The following is a 19,399-nucleotide window of genomic DNA, read 5'->3' on the forward strand; positions in this document are numbered from 1 at the left end:
TCTCTTAATCAATGTTACTAAAACAGATCTACGGTGCCTTGTGGTGCATATTTGCTGCTAACCTTTCCTATATTAACTTTGACTGCAAAGTACTTCAAGAAATTCTGAGATGCAATGTAATTGCATTAGTTTTGCTAACTGCAGAACATTGCAAATATGGCAGCATGTCTCACATATCACAAAGTGCTGGAGGAACTCATTGGGTCAGACAGCAACTGTGGAGGGAATGGATAGGCTACATTTCCGGCAAGGACCATTCTTCTAACTTATTGTGGTAGGGGTGAGAAAGCTGGAAAAGAGAGGTGGGGGCAAGACAAAGCTTGGCTAGTGGTAGCTGGATACAGGTGAGAGGGGTTTACTTGCTAAATGGGTGGAGTAAGTGACAAAGACTAGAGATGAAAAGGGGACAAAAGGGTGTCAGATAAGAAGAGTGAAATGTAAAGCCAAAGGGAGGTATAGAGGTCGAAGGTTATAGGAGGATGGGGGGAGTAAGGGGCACGATAGTGGGTGTGCAGCCGAGTGGAAGGGAGGCACAGGAGAGAATTACTTACAATTAGAGAGTTCAGTGTTGATACTGTTGGATTGTAAGCTATGCCAGCGGAATATGAGGTGACGTTCCTCCGCTTTGCGTATGGCCCATGGCCTCACTGGCAGTGGAGGAGTCCGAGGACAGGATGATTGGAAAGTGTACTATTTGTCTCTAGCCTTTATCACTTACAGTGCTAGACACCCGTGTTCGATCCTGACTATGGACATTCTCTGGATTCTCCAGTTTCCTCCCACACTCCAAAGACGTACATGTTTCTAGGTTAATTGGCTTTGTATAATTGTAAAATTGGCCCTAGAATGTGTAGGATAGTAGTATGCGGGGATCGTTGGTTGGCACAGGCTTGGTGGGACAAAGGGACTGTTACCACCCGTTTACCAATCAAATCCCTTTCAGCTGTATCCACCTATCACTTGCTAGGCTTTTTCCTACCCCCACCTCTCTATTCTAGCTTTGTCCCTCCGGTGCTATCACTCTGGAGGGTCTTGACCAGAAAGATGACCTGTCCATTAACTCCTCAGATACTGCCTGGCCTGCTTTAGAAACAGGCCCTTCGGCCTACTGAGTCCAGGCTGACCAGCATTCCCCGTACACTAGCACTATCCTACACACTAAGTTTTACTTTTACAACTTTTACTGAAGCCATTTAACCGATAAACAGCTGGGGTAACTCAGCGGGTCAGACAGCATCTCTGGAGAAAAGGAATACGTGATGCTTTGGGTCGAGGCCCTTCTCCAGAAACTACCCAAAACATCACACGCTGAGTTACTCCAGCATTTTGTGTCTATCTTCAGTATAAACCAATATCTACAGTACGTTCCTACACATCTAACCTAAAACATTTACGTCATTGGAGTGTGGGAGGAAACCGGAGCACCCGGTGAAAACCCACATGGTCACGGTGAAAATGTATAAAGTCCATACAGACAACACCCATAGTCAGGATCGAACCTGGGCCTCTGACACTGTAAGGCAGATATCTGTGCCACCGTGCAGCCCTTGCTACCCCAGCATTTTGTGTTTTCCTCAAGATTCCAGCATTTCTAGTTCCTTGTGTCAGAATTGACAATAGTTTTCCAAAACCAGATAATGATGATGAGAGCAGGAGTGGGTGGAGTCAGGGCCGGATTTACGTATAAGTTAGACAAGCTTAAGCTTTGGGCCTCGAGATTTAGGGGGGCCTACTCACCTCGCTGCCTCACCGACCATCCGCCCACCGGGACCTCCTACTCTTTGCCCGCTGACCCTGGCCACTGCACCGCCCTCCAGCAGCCCGTAGCCGTCGCCTTAACAGCAGCCTGGACTCAGCACCGGGCCTGAAGCTTCACGCTGCAGACTCCCACTCCCCCGGGTTTGACTGCGCTGAGTCCTAGTTCTAGTCCCCCTAACCCTGTCTCTTCCACTGGGTCTTCCCCTTCCCCTAAAACCATGTGACCCCAGCTCTTCCCCACCCACACTACAGTCCTCATACCCCCCTACCCCCTTGACCATCCACCACCCCTCCACCAGACATCGCCTTGGCCTCAGTCCACTCACCTGCCTTCCTCCGGCCCCAACCCCCATCCCTGCCGTGTGTTCACCAACCCCCCTGACCTCCCCCTCTCTGATACCGAACAGTCTGTCCTCAGCAGAGGCCTCACCCTTGTCCCCCTCCGTCCCCACCTCAATGAGATTCGCGCACGCCGCGATTTGGAGCTCTTCTTCCGTCGCCTCCACCTCACACCATTCTTACTTGGGAAGGAGTCCTCGCCCTCATTGAAGATCCATTTTCCAATCTCCAACGGACCCCCTCCTCTTGGACCCCCCCCCCCCCCCCATGGCCATTGGTACAATGATATTTGGGGTCACCATTCGACGTCGGAATGGGAGAACATTCTCAGCAGCTTGGACTTCCAAATCAGCCACTTCCGACCGGAGACCGCGGCTCCCGAAGTCCACAGGCTGAGCTGGGTGGAGATTCACGCTGGTAGCCCTCGGCAAAGGGATCCCAGGGCTCCGCGATATTAAAATCAGCGCGGCCCGAGGCTGGGAGCTCCGCAAACCACAGCTCCATGATGTTGAAGCAGCAGGCCCAATACTCCAGAGCTTCAAACGGCGATCCTGGTAGGCATCGCTCGCTCCGCGGTGAATCCAATATGTATTTTAAAACCAACTGTTTAATGACAACATATAGTAGGGTCTAAAAGTGTCACACTGTCACTGTCGGGTAGTCATGGTCCTCTAGTCGTGGGGGTGGGGGATTGGGAGGGGTCTCACAAGTGAAATAGCTTAGGGCCTCTCTTCATCTAAATCCGGCCCTGGGTGGAGTGTAAAATTGTGAGTTTAATGTGGTTGTTATTATGGTGTAAATGTCCCAGCAACTTGTGATGATCCTAAGAGTTGCGAAATAACATGAATTCCATGATTAATCACTTTGCTCCTCACTATTCCCACAATACTAGGAACTTACTGTCATCCTAGTCATAATCAAGAACTTGTTTTAATGCTGCTGTTGAAACTAAGTAAAACCTACCCAAAAAGGAAGCACGATATGCAGAGGAGCAACAAGGAACTGCAGATGCTGGAATCTTGAATAAAACACAAAGTGCTCGAGTAACTTAGTGGGCCAGGCAGCATTTCTGGAGGGCAATGATGAGGTGGTGTTTTGAGTTGGAACCCTTCTTGAGACTCAAAGATGTGTAATTATCAGATTTCTGTTCCTGCAGATTGATTCAATAAGTGGAAAGGTAACAATGGAAGGTATATTCACATCTTTAGCAAGGATCTGGTGACTTTACTAACCCAAGCGACAGTCTTGGACCATTCATCCAGATGGAAAATTAAATACATCATTAATTAAAATCTGGAATTTAAAAGGAGTTAGTCTGAGTAGTAATAATCATGAAAACACCAGATTGATATTTAATAAAAAGTCAGATTTCTAAATTTTCTCGATCGCCAACTGCTTCTTCAGTTCGTGGACTTAGGAATGCACAGTAAACAATAACATCGCCAGAGAACGCCACAACCTAATGAGGAATAAACATAAAAGTGATAGAGACATTTAGCAAGCTAAGGGCATAATTTTTATCACTGTCCACCCACAAAGTGCAAACTCCAGGGGGGAACATTATGCTGGATACGGAAAGCAAGTGTACAAAGTAACAAGGCTAAAGGCTCTGTCCCACTTTCCCGAGTTACCCACGAACTCTCCTGAGTTTTCCCCTTGATTCAAACTCGGAGAATTACGGTAATAGCCATTCGTAGATACTCTGGGCTATTTTTTTTTACTCGTGGACATTTTTCAACGTTGAAAAAGCGTCCCGACTTACCTGATGCCCTGAGTTCCTACAGCTGGCATTACGAGCCACTACGAAACATCTACAAACTCCTACGGCCTCCTACGAGCTCGCTACCGACATTCCCCAACATTCCCCGAGTTCGAATCAAGGGGAAAACTTGGGAGAGTTCGTGAGTAACTCGGGAAAGTGGGACAGGGCTTTTACACTTTAAGGCTACTTGGGAACAGCTCCAACCAAGACCCCAAGAAATTGCAGCAAATTGTGATTACAGCCCAGACACTCACACTAACCAACCTCCCTTCCATTGACTCCATTTATACCTCACGCTGCCTCAGCAAGGCCAGCAGCATAATCAAGGATGAGTCACACCCTGGCCACTCTTCTCTTAAATCCATTAGTGGCTTGTGCCATTTCATGTGGTTGACTGTTAGAGATCAGGGCAAGTTGTGTTGGTGGCAGTAACTGACACTTGCAATCACAATTGCAGAATCTGCAAAGCAAATGCCTCTACATGAGGTTTCTTTTGTTGTAACTGATGTGCTCGCAAAAATCAATAGAGTTTTGTGTGACCTCAATCCCATTACATTGTACTAATTTAACTTCTTTGTTTATACTTCAAAGATGAATTCCCTCGTCTCCCCTCTCCCATCAGGCAAAAGGTATAGAAGTGTGAAAACGCACACCTCCAGATTCAGGGACAGTTTCTTCCTAGCTGTTATCAGGCAACTGAATCACTCTACCACAACCAGAGAGCAGTCCTGAACTACTATCTACCTCATTCCTGACCCTCGGACTATCCTTGATTGGACTTTTCTGGCTTGTATCTATACACTAAAATGGCTCGATAGTAATTATGTATAGTCTTTCCGCTGACTGGTTAGCATGCAGCAAAAGTTTTTCACAGTACCTCGGTACACGTGACAATAAACTGAACTAAACCTTATAAACGCAAGCTTTCTTTCTCACTTTATCTCTCAATAACAGCTTCCTACTTGTCACTCTCAACACATTGTGACTTTGCCTATTAGCTGGCACCTACAATTGTTTATAGTTTAATTTAATTTCTGTGCTGGATGTGTGAATATACCTTCCATTGTCTCTTCACCTGAGTGCATGCATGCATACACACGTTAGTATCCAATGCTGAAACCATTGGATATTGCTCTCAACTACACTGGTGGGAACGAAGCCCAGAACCGCGTGCGGAGTTCCCCGGGGTCCTCTGGAAACGCAGCGATTTCAACCGTGGTTGTTCTAGTTTCGCGGAGAGGGAAACGTCTACGAAACCGAAGCACATCGTATTCAACCGCTGCCCGCAGCTGCTAGAGGAAACGCCGAGGACTAGCGCTGCTTTCCTGGAAAGTTCATTCAGTATGCAAATCTGCACGGTCATGTGCACGAAAAAACACACACCTCTTTATTTTGCGATATTTGCAAGTAAGCGAAAGCGTCAGTTCTCGGCATAATGTATGTATGCACCTTTGAATGACTCCCACGTTTCGAATGTAGACCTTGCCTGTAAGCAGCTGCTGCCTGTCTACTTTTGCCAAGAACATCATTCTATTTATTAGAATGATAAAGAATTGGCTGACTATTAAAAAAAAAACAGAACTAGTTACCGTTACAGCTAGTTTATTGTGCAGGAAGGAACTGCAGATGCTGGTTTAAACCGAAGATAGACACAAAAAGCTGGAGTAACTCAGCGGGACAGGCAGCATCTCTGGAGAGAAGGAATGGGTGACGTTTCGAGTCGAGAATCTTCTTCAGACTAGTTTATTGTTGTCATTTCTGAACAGTGGAAATTAACTGCACTGCACATCATCTTGGCACTAATATTGCAACTTCCAAGCAGTGCCATTCCTGGATGTCAGAATGTAGATGGTGATACTTGTCCCTATACCTCTTCCCTCGACTCCGTCCTCCCACAGTCCTTTCAGATGAGGCAGAGCACCTTTTCCAACCTCATCTACTGTATCCGCTGTTCCAGGTGTGGACTCCTATATTTCGGCAAGACCAAGCGCAGGCTCGGCAATCGTTTTGCTGAACATCTCTGCTCAGTCCACCGAAACCTACAACATCTCTACTCAGTCCGGCTAAACTTACAACACTGCTAAACACTTTAACTCTCCCTCCCATTCCCATACTGACCTTTCTTTCCTGGGTCTCCTCCACTGTCAGAGTGAGGTCCAACGGAAATAGGAGCTACAGCACCTCATGTTTCGCTTGGGTAGCTTACAACCAAGCGGTGTGAATATTGGCTTCTCAAACTTCAAGTAACCCTTGCTTTCCCTCTCTCATCATTCCTTCCCCATCCTAGTTCTCTGACCAGTCTGACTGTCCTGATTAAATTTTATCTTTGTATGCTTCATTGTCGCCTTCCCTTAGCTAACAATGATCTATTCTACATTTTCATTGAGCTTCAGCCCCTTGATGCCTCGTTTTCACACCTTACCCTTCCATATCTGTGTCTCCCTCTCCCCTGACTAAGTCTGAAGAACAGTCTCGACCCAAAACATCACCTCCTATCCAGAGATGCTGCCTGTCCCGCTGAGTCACTCCAGCATTTTGTGTCTATCTATGGTGATATGAAGTCTTTGCATTTGTAGAATTGTATGACTCTGGGCTTTGGGATAGCTGGCAACAGTTCAAGAAGATTTCCTCCCAAAAGGTTTCACCATTTTCCTCTAAAGTCAATTCCCACCCCAAGCCATCACACATTAGATTCATTGGGTTGCTACAAGCCAGCAGTCAGTCATATAGTTTCATTTATCCCAATGGCATTTCCTGAACCTGGACAGATCTTACCTTGGTGACATTCCCTGGGTTCTATTCAGGATTTATGAATTTTTGCAAGTTATTGTTATTTGCATATTAAACATGGCTCTCCTCAGGCTTCAAGCAAAACGTAAAAGGCAGGATTATTCCAACTATTGGTACCCTGTGGCAGTATTAATGAAGTGACTTGAATGTAGACATAGTTGTATCAGCAACTTCTAAACAAGTGCAGTGCAATTGTGCTGAAGTAGAATAGCCATTGTTGCCAATGTTTGTAGTAGTGTTGAAACTATAGTAAGCATCAGGTTCATAAAGTGCTTCCATAATTTAAGTGAAGTGACAGCCATGTTCTGCATTGGATTCAATGAGAGTTGACAGGAGTTGCTCTGCACCATGTCGACTGCATTGAGTGTAGCAGCTTTTTCCATCTGGATCAGCAATGGAGTAAATCATGGAAACCATATCTCTGCACAAATGTTCTGTGTAGATTGTTATAGCAGTAGCATCAAGCTAAAAATTAATCTTACATAATAATCCTGACCCATAACACAAATTCATCATTCATGTTTTTATTAAAAAAATAATTTATTAAAATTATCCTGTGGAATTCCATTTTATACAGACATTAAAAGTTAGTAATGTTTTAACTTTATTCTGTGGTGCTGAAATTAGGTTGTATTTTATGAATCTTTTTTATTGTAAAATTTTAGCAAACACCAAAACCTGAAATGTTCTCAGCATCTAAACACACGAAACACAATAAACCAAACGTTTTTAAATAACAAATAGAAGTGAAAAGTGTAACCTTTATCACATCCAAAGCAAAAATGCTAATTCAAATCTGAACAAGATTTAGTTGTCCGATTAGAAAAAATCTCACACCTTACCAAAAGCCACACATCCTTCTTGGTAAGAACCACTATCTGAAAGTTCATAGGTTCTTGCCCCAGAAGTTATCTCTCCTTTTCTGAGCACGTTCAAGAACTTGAGAGGCCAGTGAACTGGATGCTGCTGATCGTGCAGATATTTGTGACATTCGATCATCCTCTGAAAGAGAGAATAAACCAGGCTTGAATCACATGTTAACTTTTTTTTTGTACTGGTGTTGAAGCACCTTTACTATCACAAATTCATGTATGACTGATATTTGGACAAAGTAGCAGAGTCCTAGCTTCAATAAGCACAATGCTGATTTTAAAAACAAAATGTTGGAGGAACTCAGTAGATCAGGCAGCATCTGTGGAGGAGAATGGACAGATGCTGTTTAGGGTTGGGATCCTTCTACAGCCTGATGGAAAAGGAATGTTTGTCTGTCCATTTCCTCGTCCAATTTGCATTGCTTAGCATTTCTGGTAGCATCCTCTTAAATATTCTGCATGATCACCAGTGCATCCACAAGATTTTTTATAATGCAGTGCCCAGAATAGTATGCTGTACACTAATGGTGGACTAATAAAGGTCAAAAATAGAATGATAGCTCAAAATAAAATGCATACAGGAAATATGAAGGAAAATTAGAAACTGCTAGTCAGGCAGCATTTGTGGAAAGAGAAACAAAATTAACATTTTAGGTCAAAGACTTCATCACAACAGCTTGAGGTCTGAAACTGTTTTGGCACAACTTTCTTGCATTTTAATTCTCTTGAAAAATAAATCCTGATGCCTGGTTTAGTTTATATTTGTAATAACTTTTTCCTTCTACGTACACTTTTTAACGATTATTGGATTTCTATTTTGGTTTCTTTATTTCTCTACTCCACCCACACTCGTTCCTTCCGAGTAATAAGCAACCTACTATTTTCCTCACTTACTGTATTTCCCAGCTACTTGTCCATTCTGCAAATGTATTAATGTCTCCCAATAATGTGTTGCATTTCCCCATTAACATCGGCTGATATAATTTGCAATGTGTATGTGATTTCAGTCTATATCATAAATGTAAATTATGATTAGCAGTGGTCTCAGCACTGATCTGAGAAACATTATTATCTATTTTCATCTTGAATGGCCACCCTTTAAGTTCCTCTTTCTATTGTCCATTCCAAAGTTATCTTGCAATTCATTCTGCTAGCAAAAAACAAAGTGTTGGAGGAAATCAGCGAGTCAGGTAGCATCTGTGAACGGACAGATGACGTTACAAGTTGGGACTTTTCTTCAGACTGATTATATAGATATTAGTGACAATCGATCTTCCTCTGCAAGAGAGAATAAAGAGAGCTTGAACCACATTAATATGTTAGATATTGTAAAACCCACTTACTATCACAATTTCATGTATTACTGATCTATGGACAAAATAGCATAAATAGTTTTAATCCTAGTCGCTCGAGTCTGAAGAAAAGCCCGAACCCGAAGCATCACCTGTCCATTTCCTCCAAAGATACTGCTTAACCTGCTGAGTTCCTTCAACACTTAGTTTTTTGCTTAAGATTCCAGCATCTCAAGAACCAAGAGTATTTAATTGTCATTTGTACTGAAACGCATTAATTTTGAACAATAAATGGCAACATGAACAAATGAAATGAGGAATTAATTGCCTAGGAATTGCTCCAGATTCCAACATCTGCAATCTCCACTATAGTAATATGTCCAAAACAGATCTACCATGTCCATGTTTGATAATAAAACACTTTTGTTCACTACCTAAATGCAAATAAAAAATTAAATTTCATATTAATAGTTCTTTGAAGTTTGTTCTTGACTATAATAGTTTTCCCTGGTCTATTTCCTTCTTATGCATATCAATCAATATTTTATAACTAACCTGAAATACACTTGTCAAAATAACGGGAAAACTTTCTTCTAGAGTGTTACGCTAAATTCCAAAAATGCTGTAATGCAACAATGTGTGTGTGAACACCACCACCCTTTCTTCATAAATCCACACTCTCGGAGAGGCGGGCAACCTTCTCCATAGGAGTCGACCCGAGGGCAGCGTGCACTGGTAGTAGGATTCCGACAGTGCAGGAAGGATCTGATTTGCAGGGCCTCCCTCACCACCAGCCAAGCGACATCTTGTTGGTGAGTTTTGGCAATGAAACATTTTGCCAGAGAAGCTGGGCAGTCTAATCAGGGAGCCAAGTCACTGGATCCATCGAGCTCTTTTCCTGCAGTGCTTGCAGGATGTTCCATGCAGATCACTCCCTGATGGACTTGTGGTCTGAAGAAGGGTTTCGGCCCGAAACATTGCCTATTTCCATCGCTCCATAGATGCTGTCTCACCTGCTGAGTTTCTCCAGCATTTTTGTCTACCTTGTGGTCGAAGGTATTGGTCTGGAAGAACCTCTCTACAAACGACAGATGGTGTTAAAGGGGAAGCAAGATTGGTCAGGCCAGTTGCCGAAGATCATGGTCTCAACCTCCTTGAGGATGACTCTGGCTCCCAATACTGATTCAAACTGGTCGTAGATGCTATTCAATCTGCGGACCGACTCTGGATCCGAGCAAACGACAGCAACATCGTCCATGTGCTGGGAGGTTTTGACCTGAATGCTCCCACTGCCTGGCAATGTCACTCCTCTCATGCTCTCATCCTTCCTGATGAATTTTGCAAAGGGTTCCATACAATAGACGAACAAGACAGAGTGGGTAACTGTGCCTAACTGCAGACCTGATGGGGAAGCCATCCCATTCCCATCTGTTGATTTGGACTAACTACAGATATAAGTGTAGAGCAGTTGTACTATTTTCAAGCATCTGTCTATTCAATGAACTCATCTTTAATTATTTTTCATTTCTGTTAATATCCCTTCTACTTCTAGTACTTTTTAGAATATGGTGAGGAATCACTGAAATACTTCAGTGTTGACTCAGTTGTAAAGGGGCTGTCCCACTTGGGCGACCTAATTGGCGAGTTTAGAAGAGTTTAGGAGTGTTCAAAAAAATGTCATGTTGAAGACCTCCTTCGACTATGTAGAAGACCTCCTTCGACTGTGTTGAAGACTAGCTTTGATTAGCTACGACTAACTTCGGGAAAATTGGACACCGAATAGTGGAGAGTGAAGACGACCTACTTCGCCCTCCCTTCGACTATGATGAAGACTATCTATGACTACCTTCGACTACCCTCGATTACCTACGACTAACATGCCGACCTACTACGACTAAACCTACGAGTAAAAAAAGTATCGATTTTTTCCATGGCGACCTTTTTTACTCGCGGGCATTTTTCAACATGTTGAAAAATACGCCGCGACCTAGCCGAGGCCTCGAGTACACGGGGACTACTCTCGAGCATGAAGGAGAGTTACAAAGACCTCCTACGACCTCGTGTCGACCATGATGCAAGTATGAGTCGAGGGCAAACTCACCAGAGCTCGTGGATTAGGTCGCCCTTTACTCTGTTACACCATGGCATAAATAACCCCATCTCAGACGATATATTAAGCGTGGTTTGAATTATGATTGAAAAACTATGCAAATACCATTGTCTGCTCCAGCTGCATCTGTTAACTGTAGCCTCAGCAGTCCGGTCCTTGGTCCTCCAGTATTACCTTCATTTGAGTTACAAAAGGAAGTTAATATTGATTCTCATTACACAATTTTCCCCAGATTTCGAAACACCCATTATTCCCCCCAGATAACTGTATATTTTAAAAATGATATATCTATGCTTATGAGCAACGTTTTTAAATATAGTATTGTTAATGCTAGAACATTACAAGAGAAAACAGTGCTTACAATTAATTATTATTTCCTTCAATAGCATGGACACCTTCAAACCACAACACATCACATTCACTCTCAATGTTCACAAAGAGAACTTTACGGTCCCAACAAAACTCCACATTAAAGGGTAGAAATAACAAAACTGCAACCCGTTTCGTGCTGGGTCAGTAAACTGATAATCTCAATCTGACAAAGAACAAAGGGACACACAAAATCATATGTTAAACCTTTCCAAGCAAATTGCTAGCTGCTGAAGGAACACAGTGGGGTCAAACAGAAAGATGTTTCGAGTCAAGACTATGCTTCGGAACTGAGAGTATAGATGGGAGCTAGACAATATAAAGAGATAAGAGGGTGGGGCGAGGCAGAGGCAGGCAGGCAATAGGTGAACCCAGTGAGATGATATGGAGATGATGGTTGGTGTGCGTCAGATAGAAACATAGAGACAGATGGAGCCAAGTTAGGGGGTGGAGTTGGGAGGCTATAGGTGGAGGCAGGAGCTGGAATATGATAATTAACAACACAAGAGGCTGGAATCTATTAACAAAGATGATACGTGGAACAAGATACTCAATGGTTAATGGCAGATGGAACCAGATAGCTGTGGGGATAGGAGGTTGGGAGTGGGTAATAGACAGAAGGAATAGGAGGGGAGAAGGGGCATAAAACTGGGTTATGGGGTGAGAGAAGCTGGGTGGATCAGGAGAGAAATAAATCTAGGGGGTGCAATTAGAAAATCTAATATTCATGCCATTGGGTGTCAGATCACCCTGTTGGAATATGAGGAGTTGTTTGCATTTGGTGTCCACCAACAGTGGAGAAGGCTGGGAACAGACAGGTAAGTGTGGAGATGGGAAGGGGAGTTGAAAAAGCATGCAACCAGGAGTTCAAGATAGCCTTTGCAGCCAGAGAGCTGGTGCTTTGCAAAATGTTTGCTCAGTCCATGCTTGGTGTCACCGATGTAGAGAAGGCTACATCGTGAGCACTGAATGTGGTAGAGGTTATAGGAGGTGCATATGAGCCATTGCCTTTACCTGGGTGGGCTATTTAGGTTCTTGGATGACACCGTGAAGAGCGGTATGGACAACTGTTTCATCTCCTATGGTTGTAGGGAAGTAAACTAGAGAGTCACAGACAGAGTTTTCCATGTGGAGGGCAGAAAGGGGTAGAGAGGGGATGATGTGACCTGTGTTGGAGATCCTGATGCAGCTGGCGGAAATAATGAAAGATGATATGCTCGATGCAGAGGTTGGTGGGATGAAAGATGAAGACCAAGGGAACTCTACCTCAGTTCTGTCCGGGGGAAGGCAGATAGAGAGCAGAAGTAGAAGAAATCCAGGAAATGTGAGTGAGGGATTCATCAACCATGGTAGAGGGGAAACCATGTTTCATTAAGGAGGATGTTTCAGCTGCCCTGGAATGGAAAGTCTCATCTTGAGAACAGATATCTTTCCATTAGGTCAAACAGCTCGATTGCAGAAAACATTGATCATTTAAAATAGTTACTGCATGTTGCAAATTCAGTCTTAGCTTTCATAGTTACATATTAGTCTCAAATATAAAGACGAATAAGGACCAGGCCATTTGGCTATTCTCATTAAATAAGAAAGCTCAAACTCAATCACTTAAGCAACCAATGAACTTTGAATCCTTTTATATCTTCACAACTTATTTTCCTACCCATCTTTGTACCATCCACAAATTTAACGCACATGCCTTCATCCAAGTTATTCACATAAAAAATTGAGCCCCCATCACATGTCCCTGTAGCACACCATTCATTACATCTTGTCAACCAAAGAAAAATCCAGTTGCTTGACTGCCGGACCCACTGAGTTACTCGAGCACTTTGTGTCATTTTTATGTATAAAAACTAGCATCTGCAGTTCCATTTATGTTCATCCATTTTCGGTTTCCTTTTAGCCAATCAATAATCTATTCACAACATGTTTCCTCCCACACTATGTGTTTTCATTTTCCACAATAACCTTTCATTTTTCACACAGAGGGTGGTATGTATATGGAACAAGCTGCCAGAGGAAGTGATTGAGGCAGGTACAGTAACAGCATCTAAAATACATTTGGACAGGTATATGGATAGGAAAGATTTAGAGGGCTATTGGTCAAACGCAAGCAAATGGGACGAGCATATATGGGTATCTTGATCAGCATGGACGAATTGTGCCAAAGGATAGTTTCAAGCTGTATGACTCCATGTGATTCCCCATCACATGTCTCTGGAAATTCATGTACTGTATATCATTGGTTCCCTTTCAAAAAGCTGTAAATTGCTAATCTTTAATTATATTGCTTCTCCTCTCCTTGCAATTAATTTAATCTACCATGTTTACCCATTTCAATAGTCTGAAGATGTCCCCCTAACAACAAGTTTGACAAGTTACCATTATGCTGAAACTCCGGATGTCTAAGTGTTCCTTGTATTCGATGTGGGAAGCTCCGAGATGGTGAAGTAGTAACTGAAGAATTCTGATCAGAGGCAGGAAGAGACTTCAGTAATGCTTGAATGGAAGGCACAGACTTTACATGGGATGGGCTACTGTAATCTCCAGACATGTATTCTTCCCTCAAAGGAATAGGATCACATGTCTCAACACCAGCTGCTGGAGAATGTCGCAGCAGTTCAGTCTAGATAGTAAAGGAAGATGATTATTAAAATCTTGCATAACATTTTATGACAACAGCAATTACCTCATGCACCACCTTCCTTCAATGACTGAGTGGATATGCTGTGACATACTGAACCCCACAGGCCTGAACGTTCCAGGATTGAATCCAGGATCGTTATCCACCTTCAGCCCAAGAAAGAGCTTTAGCACAACTGGGGTTGAAGCTGGATAAGCAGGAAGACATGGAAATCATCTGGAATTCCCACCTCTAATTGTAATTGTAACTCTTAATTCTTGCTGGAAGACACCAGTATGTGAAGAATAAAGTTATCTTAGTTTTTTTAGTTTAGTTTAGAGATACAGCGTGGAAACAGGCCCTTCAGCCCACTGCATCCGCACCGACCAGCGATTCCCGCACATTAATACTAGATTCAGATTGAGATTCAAACTTTATTGTCATTGTGCAGTGTACAGTACAGAGACAACAAAATGCAGTTAGCATCTCCCCAGAAGAGCGAACATAGAATATGAGCAATAAATATATATACGTACATTCAGTCGTAGTAGTGCAATTTTTCTGGGGGAAGGAGTGGCCGGGGGGGGTGACTGGCAGTCACCGAGGTACAGAGTTAAGTAATGTAACAGCCGCAGGGAAGAAGCTGTTCCTGGACCTGCTGGTCCGGCAACGGAGAGAACTGTAGCGCCTCCCGGATGGTAGGAGGGTGAACAGACTGTGGCTGGGGTGAGAGCAGTCCTTGACGATGCTGCGCGCCCTTCGCAGACATCGCTTGCTTGGACAGACTCAATGGAGGGGAGTGTGGAACCGGTGATGCGTTGGGCAATTTTCACCACCCTCTGCAGTGCTTTCCGGTCGGAGACAGAGCAGTTGCCATACCATACTGTGATACAGTTGTTAAGGATGCACTCAATGGTGCAGCGGTAGAAGTTCACCAGGATCTGAGGAGACAGATGGACCTACTTTAGTCTCCTCAGGAAGGAGAGACGATGGTGAGCCTTCTTGACCAGCATTGAGGTATTGTGGGTCCAAGAGAGGTCATCGGAGATGTTGACCCCCAGAAACCTGAAGCTGGAAACACGTTCCACCTCCGTCCCGTTAATGTGGATGGGGGTGTGCATGCCGCCCCTAGACCTTCTGAAGTCTACAATGAGCTCCTTGGTCTTCTTGGAGTTAAGGGCCAGATTGTTGTCAGCGCACCATGCTGCTAGGAGCTGGACCTCCTCCCTATAGGCCGACTCATCGGTGTTGCTGATGAGGCCAATCACCGTTGTATCATCTGCATACTTGATGATGGTGTTAGTACCATGTACAGGTGTGCAGTCGTAGGTGAAGAGGGAGTAGAGGAGGGGGCTCAGCTCACTGCCCTGTGGAACGCCGGTGTTCAGGGTGAGGGTTGAAGAGGTGTGCTTGTCTAACCTAACAGACTGGGGTCTGTTGGTTAAAGTCCAGTATTCAGTTGCAGAGGGAGGGGTCGATGCCCAGGTCGCCTACACACACTAGGGACAATTTACACTTATACCATGCCAATGTACCTACAAACCTGTACGTCTTTGGAGTCTGGGAGGAAACCAAAGATCTCGAAGTAAAACCACACAGTCACAGGGAGAACATGCAAACTCCGTACAGAGAGCACCTGTAGTGCTATTAAGTATAGTAGACGAAACAGAGTGCTGTAGCAGGCAGCATCTCAGGAGAACAGATAGGTGACGTTTTGGGTCAGGATTCTTCTTCAAACTGAATCAATCTGAAGAAGAGTCCTGACCCAAAACATCACCTATCTGTGTTCTTCTGAGATGCTGCCTGACCCACTTAGCTACTCCAGTACTCTGAGTCTTCAGTATCTGCAGCTCTTTGTTACTATTGAGTATCGAAGTTGGGATGCTATGCTACAGTTGTACAAGACGTTAGTGAGGCCACATTTGGAGTCATGTATTCAGTTTTGGCCACCCTGTTATAGAATGTTATTAAGCTGGAAAGAGTTCAGAGAAGATTTACAAAGATGTTTGCCGGACTTGTGGGCCTGAACAATGGGGAGAGGTTTGGCAGGCTAGGACTTTATTCCTTGGAGCACAGGAGGCTGTGGGTGATCTTTTAGATATGTATAAGATAATGAGGAGGATAGGGTAAATGCACATAGTTTTTTACCCAGAGTAGAGAAATCAAGAACCAGAGGACACAAGTTTAAGGAGAGAGGGGAAAGATTTAATAGGAAAATGAGGGGCAACCTTTTCATACAGAGGGTGGTAGGTGTATGGAATGAGCTGTCAGAGGAGGTAATTGAGGCAGGTACTCTCATAACATTTAATATAAATTTGGACAGGGACACGGATAGGAACGGTTTAGAGGGATATGGGCCAAACATGGGCAGAGGGAACTAGTGTAAATGGGGTTGGCCTGGGAAAGTTACACCTTAGGGTCAGTTTCCATGTTGTGTGGCTCAATGGCTCTATGAGTAAGGCTTTGTAAAGGAAATTCATCCATTACCCAAAAGGGAAAGAAAAGCAAATAAAACTGCAATGTGAAACAGTTCCCAGGGCACTAGATGCCTCTGATTACTTCGATCAAAAGAAAGTAGAAACAGAATTTGTGGCAGATTACTTAAACAAAGATAATTATAGTCTTTCAAATCCCTCACATAGAATGTACCTTTTTCGATATTCTGCCTGGTGATTCTGATAAATACTTATATGGCGAATATGCTTTTCCCAATGGAGGCTGACTTCTTCTACGAACTGGTGATGGTGATCTGACTTGACGAGGAGCAACCAAGACAGCACCCCCTGGTGAGAAAAATTAAAATGAAGACTTAATTATCAAGTGCATGTGGTCTTCTGGGTTTTGCAGGTTGCATTTCAATTATTTTCCTCTATTTTCACCCTGCCACTCATTGCTCCATCCCCCACAACTTCCAGCACACCATTTATAAAAAATATTGACAATTTCAGAAATTATATTTTACACAAAAGCTTTTATAGTTATCTAAAATTCAAGTAAACATTTAACCAACTTCTAGAAGTCATTCCCTCTGCTTGTAATCTCCCATCTCATATCAATTTTAATGTGAGTAAATTTGGAATACTTTAGAAAATCCCTCTCCCTCTTTCCCACATTTCCACTTATTTGGAACCATTTTCTGTATTTTGTTTTAATTTAACCTGATTCTCCATTGGAAAGGGCGTTTAGCAGTGATTGAATTTCGGATAGGACGGTCCCAGCCAGCAAGGATAATCTTACTTGCCATAATATTTTGCTAATTTAGAAAGTAAGATGTTGAAACATGGGGTAAGGAACAGCCACTGTGAGCAAGAAGAAATTAACAAACTGGAACAGGCTCAGAAGCAAGATATAATCCACAGCAGAACAAACTAAAACAAATTTGAGAATAATATACTCCAAAATCATAACCTTTAAATTTATATCGTGCTCTCCGGTCTTCTTTATCCACATGCACATTTCCACAGCTTTTAAAAACGCAATTAAATAAAATATGATAGAATTTTATTTATCCCAGGAGGGAAATTGGTCTGCCAACAGTCATAAAACACAACAAGTTAGATGAAAACATGAAATTAAAGTGATGAGTAGAAAGTCCAGGATTGGGGATGTGCACAGGTTGGGATGGGGGGGGGGGGGGGGGGGGGGGGGGGGGAGTCAGTCTACCCCACGACAGAAGGGGTGGAGTTGTACAGTTTGATAGCAAATGCAAATGATGTAACATGAACGTGTACACATTACTGAAAGAGGGCATTTCATCTACAGCAAGAAATGGTCCTACCAATGGCTGGTGTGGTCAGATCATGATGAGTTCGTAGTGCTCTGTCAATTGTCTTCAGCTTTGGAATCGGCAGCCGCCCACCTGCATCTGATCCAAACTCAGACTGCCCATTGGAGTCTGACTTTCCTGTTACCTCATCCTCTGCATTTACAGGGGCTACTTCTCTGGAAATTTAATAAGGCCAATATTGAATTTTGTAATAAATATCTTTTGATTAACAAGAAGGAAACTTATATATGAAAATAAAACGTTTCAACAATCAGCCCTCCCACATTGTGCAATTAAAAATCATGGAAGTAAATAATTGTTTTAATACTCTGCACTAGCATCACAATTTTCCAGCTAAATTTAATTTTGAAAAGCAGGAATAGTGTAATAGGGATAATTTTTAACTTTGATGACAAAAACAAAGTTCACTTGCATGAAAGTTTTAGATTTTATTGGGATTTGAACGGTCAGGTAAATTTGATTACATAAAAGAATTAACTTGACATATTGGAAGATTTATCCCAAAGTTTAGACTTCATTTAAATAGGACTGTTTTTCTACTTCCCCTGCCAGCCTCTCTCCCACACCCTTTCACTGCTATCTGATACACATTTTCATCAACCAGTACTACCTTTCCATAACTGCTTCCACGTCTGCATTCCCTTCAACCACGTTCTTAGTTTCACAAATTTGGACTTGGTCACCTCCTGCTTCATGTGGTTTCTCTTCCTCATCATTCCATGCCAATTTTCTGCTGACTGGAAGGGTAGGTACATCTGAAATACCACTGTATTTTGTCCTGGCCTTTGGTGATGACATCGCGTTTTGTCTTGTGGATTCGCTTTTTTTTTGCATGCTGGATATGTGCGTACTTCTGGCCCTAAAAATATGAAGACATTTCACTACCAGGGAATATTCTCTGGGTGTTCTCAATAATATGAAATGACTTTATATCTTGCAGATACAACTTCTGCATGTCATGCAAGCCAGATATTTTCTTGAATAAGGCCATGTCTGTGCAATACACAATCAAGAACAAGAAATAAAATCTAGCTACTCGCAAAAACAAATTACTTTTTTTTGTCAAATGCATAATTCAAAAACAAACTCTAAAAAGTTGCCTTTAATTTGATGTAAATATTATTATCATTTTTAATGAAGTTGCCCTGGATCATTCATTTCCTTGAGCCATACCTTGCGAGGTCCAGAGCTTTAACACTTTCACTGACTTCTTCTTCACTATCAGATGTTGAGGACACATCCCACAGCTTATTTTGTTCAGATAGAATTTGGGTGAGGTGATCCCGGGAGAAGTGAGTACCACGCGCTCTCCTCTTATATGCTTCAGCTTTCTCTCGAAGTTCCTTCACCTGTGACATTAAAATTTTGTTCTTCTTGTAATGCACCAATTACAGTGTAGTTTCAAAATGTACTCAAATTAGGACAGGTAATTTTCACTAATATGAGTCCCTTTCTTCACAGAAAATATGTTGGCTACTAACAGAGCATTTTCTGGGTTTTTTTTGGTGTTACGCTAAGTGTGTATTAGTATAAACAAAAATAATCATTCAAAATTTAATCTAAAAACTAACCTCCGCATACCAAGAGGAAATTAGGTTGATTTCAGTTCCCTGTTTAAAAAGAAGTATGGTTTAAAATAATCTGCTAGTGTAAATTCAATGACGAAAATACATTTTAAATTAAAAGCTGTGAAGCAA

At 42.8% G+C, this 19,399-nt stretch overlaps 1 protein-coding gene and 1 long non-coding RNA gene across 4 annotated transcripts in view; one reads left to right on the plus strand and one right to left on the minus strand.

The window, feature by feature from the left end:
• The first annotated feature begins 297 nt into the window (after positions 1–297).
• On the plus strand, positions 298–17,440 carry LOC116984148. The gene is made up of 3 exons (XR_004414896.1): positions 298–353; positions 11,624–11,626; positions 17,430–17,440. It is a non-coding gene; the product is annotated as an uncharacterized LOC116984148 (long non-coding RNA).
• mdm1 (Mdm1 nuclear protein) overlaps positions 7,162–19,399 on the minus strand; it is a 30,886-nt gene continuing 18,648 nt past the window's right edge. For 2 of the 3 annotated variants that reach the window (XM_033038273.1, XM_033038275.1), the window contains 8 exons: positions 19,274–19,312; positions 18,876–19,051; positions 18,313–18,561; positions 17,694–17,857; positions 16,565–16,698; positions 13,675–13,918; positions 11,029–11,097; positions 7,162–7,651 (listed from right to left, as the gene is read on the minus strand). In XM_033038273.1, coding sequence (XP_032894164.1) covers positions 7,536–7,651; positions 11,029–11,097; positions 13,675–13,918; positions 16,565–16,698; positions 17,694–17,857; positions 18,313–18,561; positions 18,876–19,051; positions 19,274–19,312 — 1,191 coding nt within the window. In that variant the 3' untranslated portion in view covers positions 7,162–7,535. The remainder of the gene's footprint in view (positions 7,652–11,028; positions 11,098–13,674; positions 13,919–16,564; positions 16,699–17,693; positions 17,858–18,312; positions 18,562–18,875; positions 19,052–19,273; positions 19,313–19,399) is intronic. The other variant, XM_033038274.1, reaches the window with a different exon arrangement.

Source organism: Amblyraja radiata, chromosome 19, assembly GCF_010909765.2.
Source record: "Amblyraja radiata isolate CabotCenter1 chromosome 19, sAmbRad1.1.pri, whole genome shotgun sequence".
Classification (NCBI taxonomy): Eukaryota; Metazoa; Chordata; class Chondrichthyes; order Rajiformes; family Rajidae; genus Amblyraja; species Amblyraja radiata.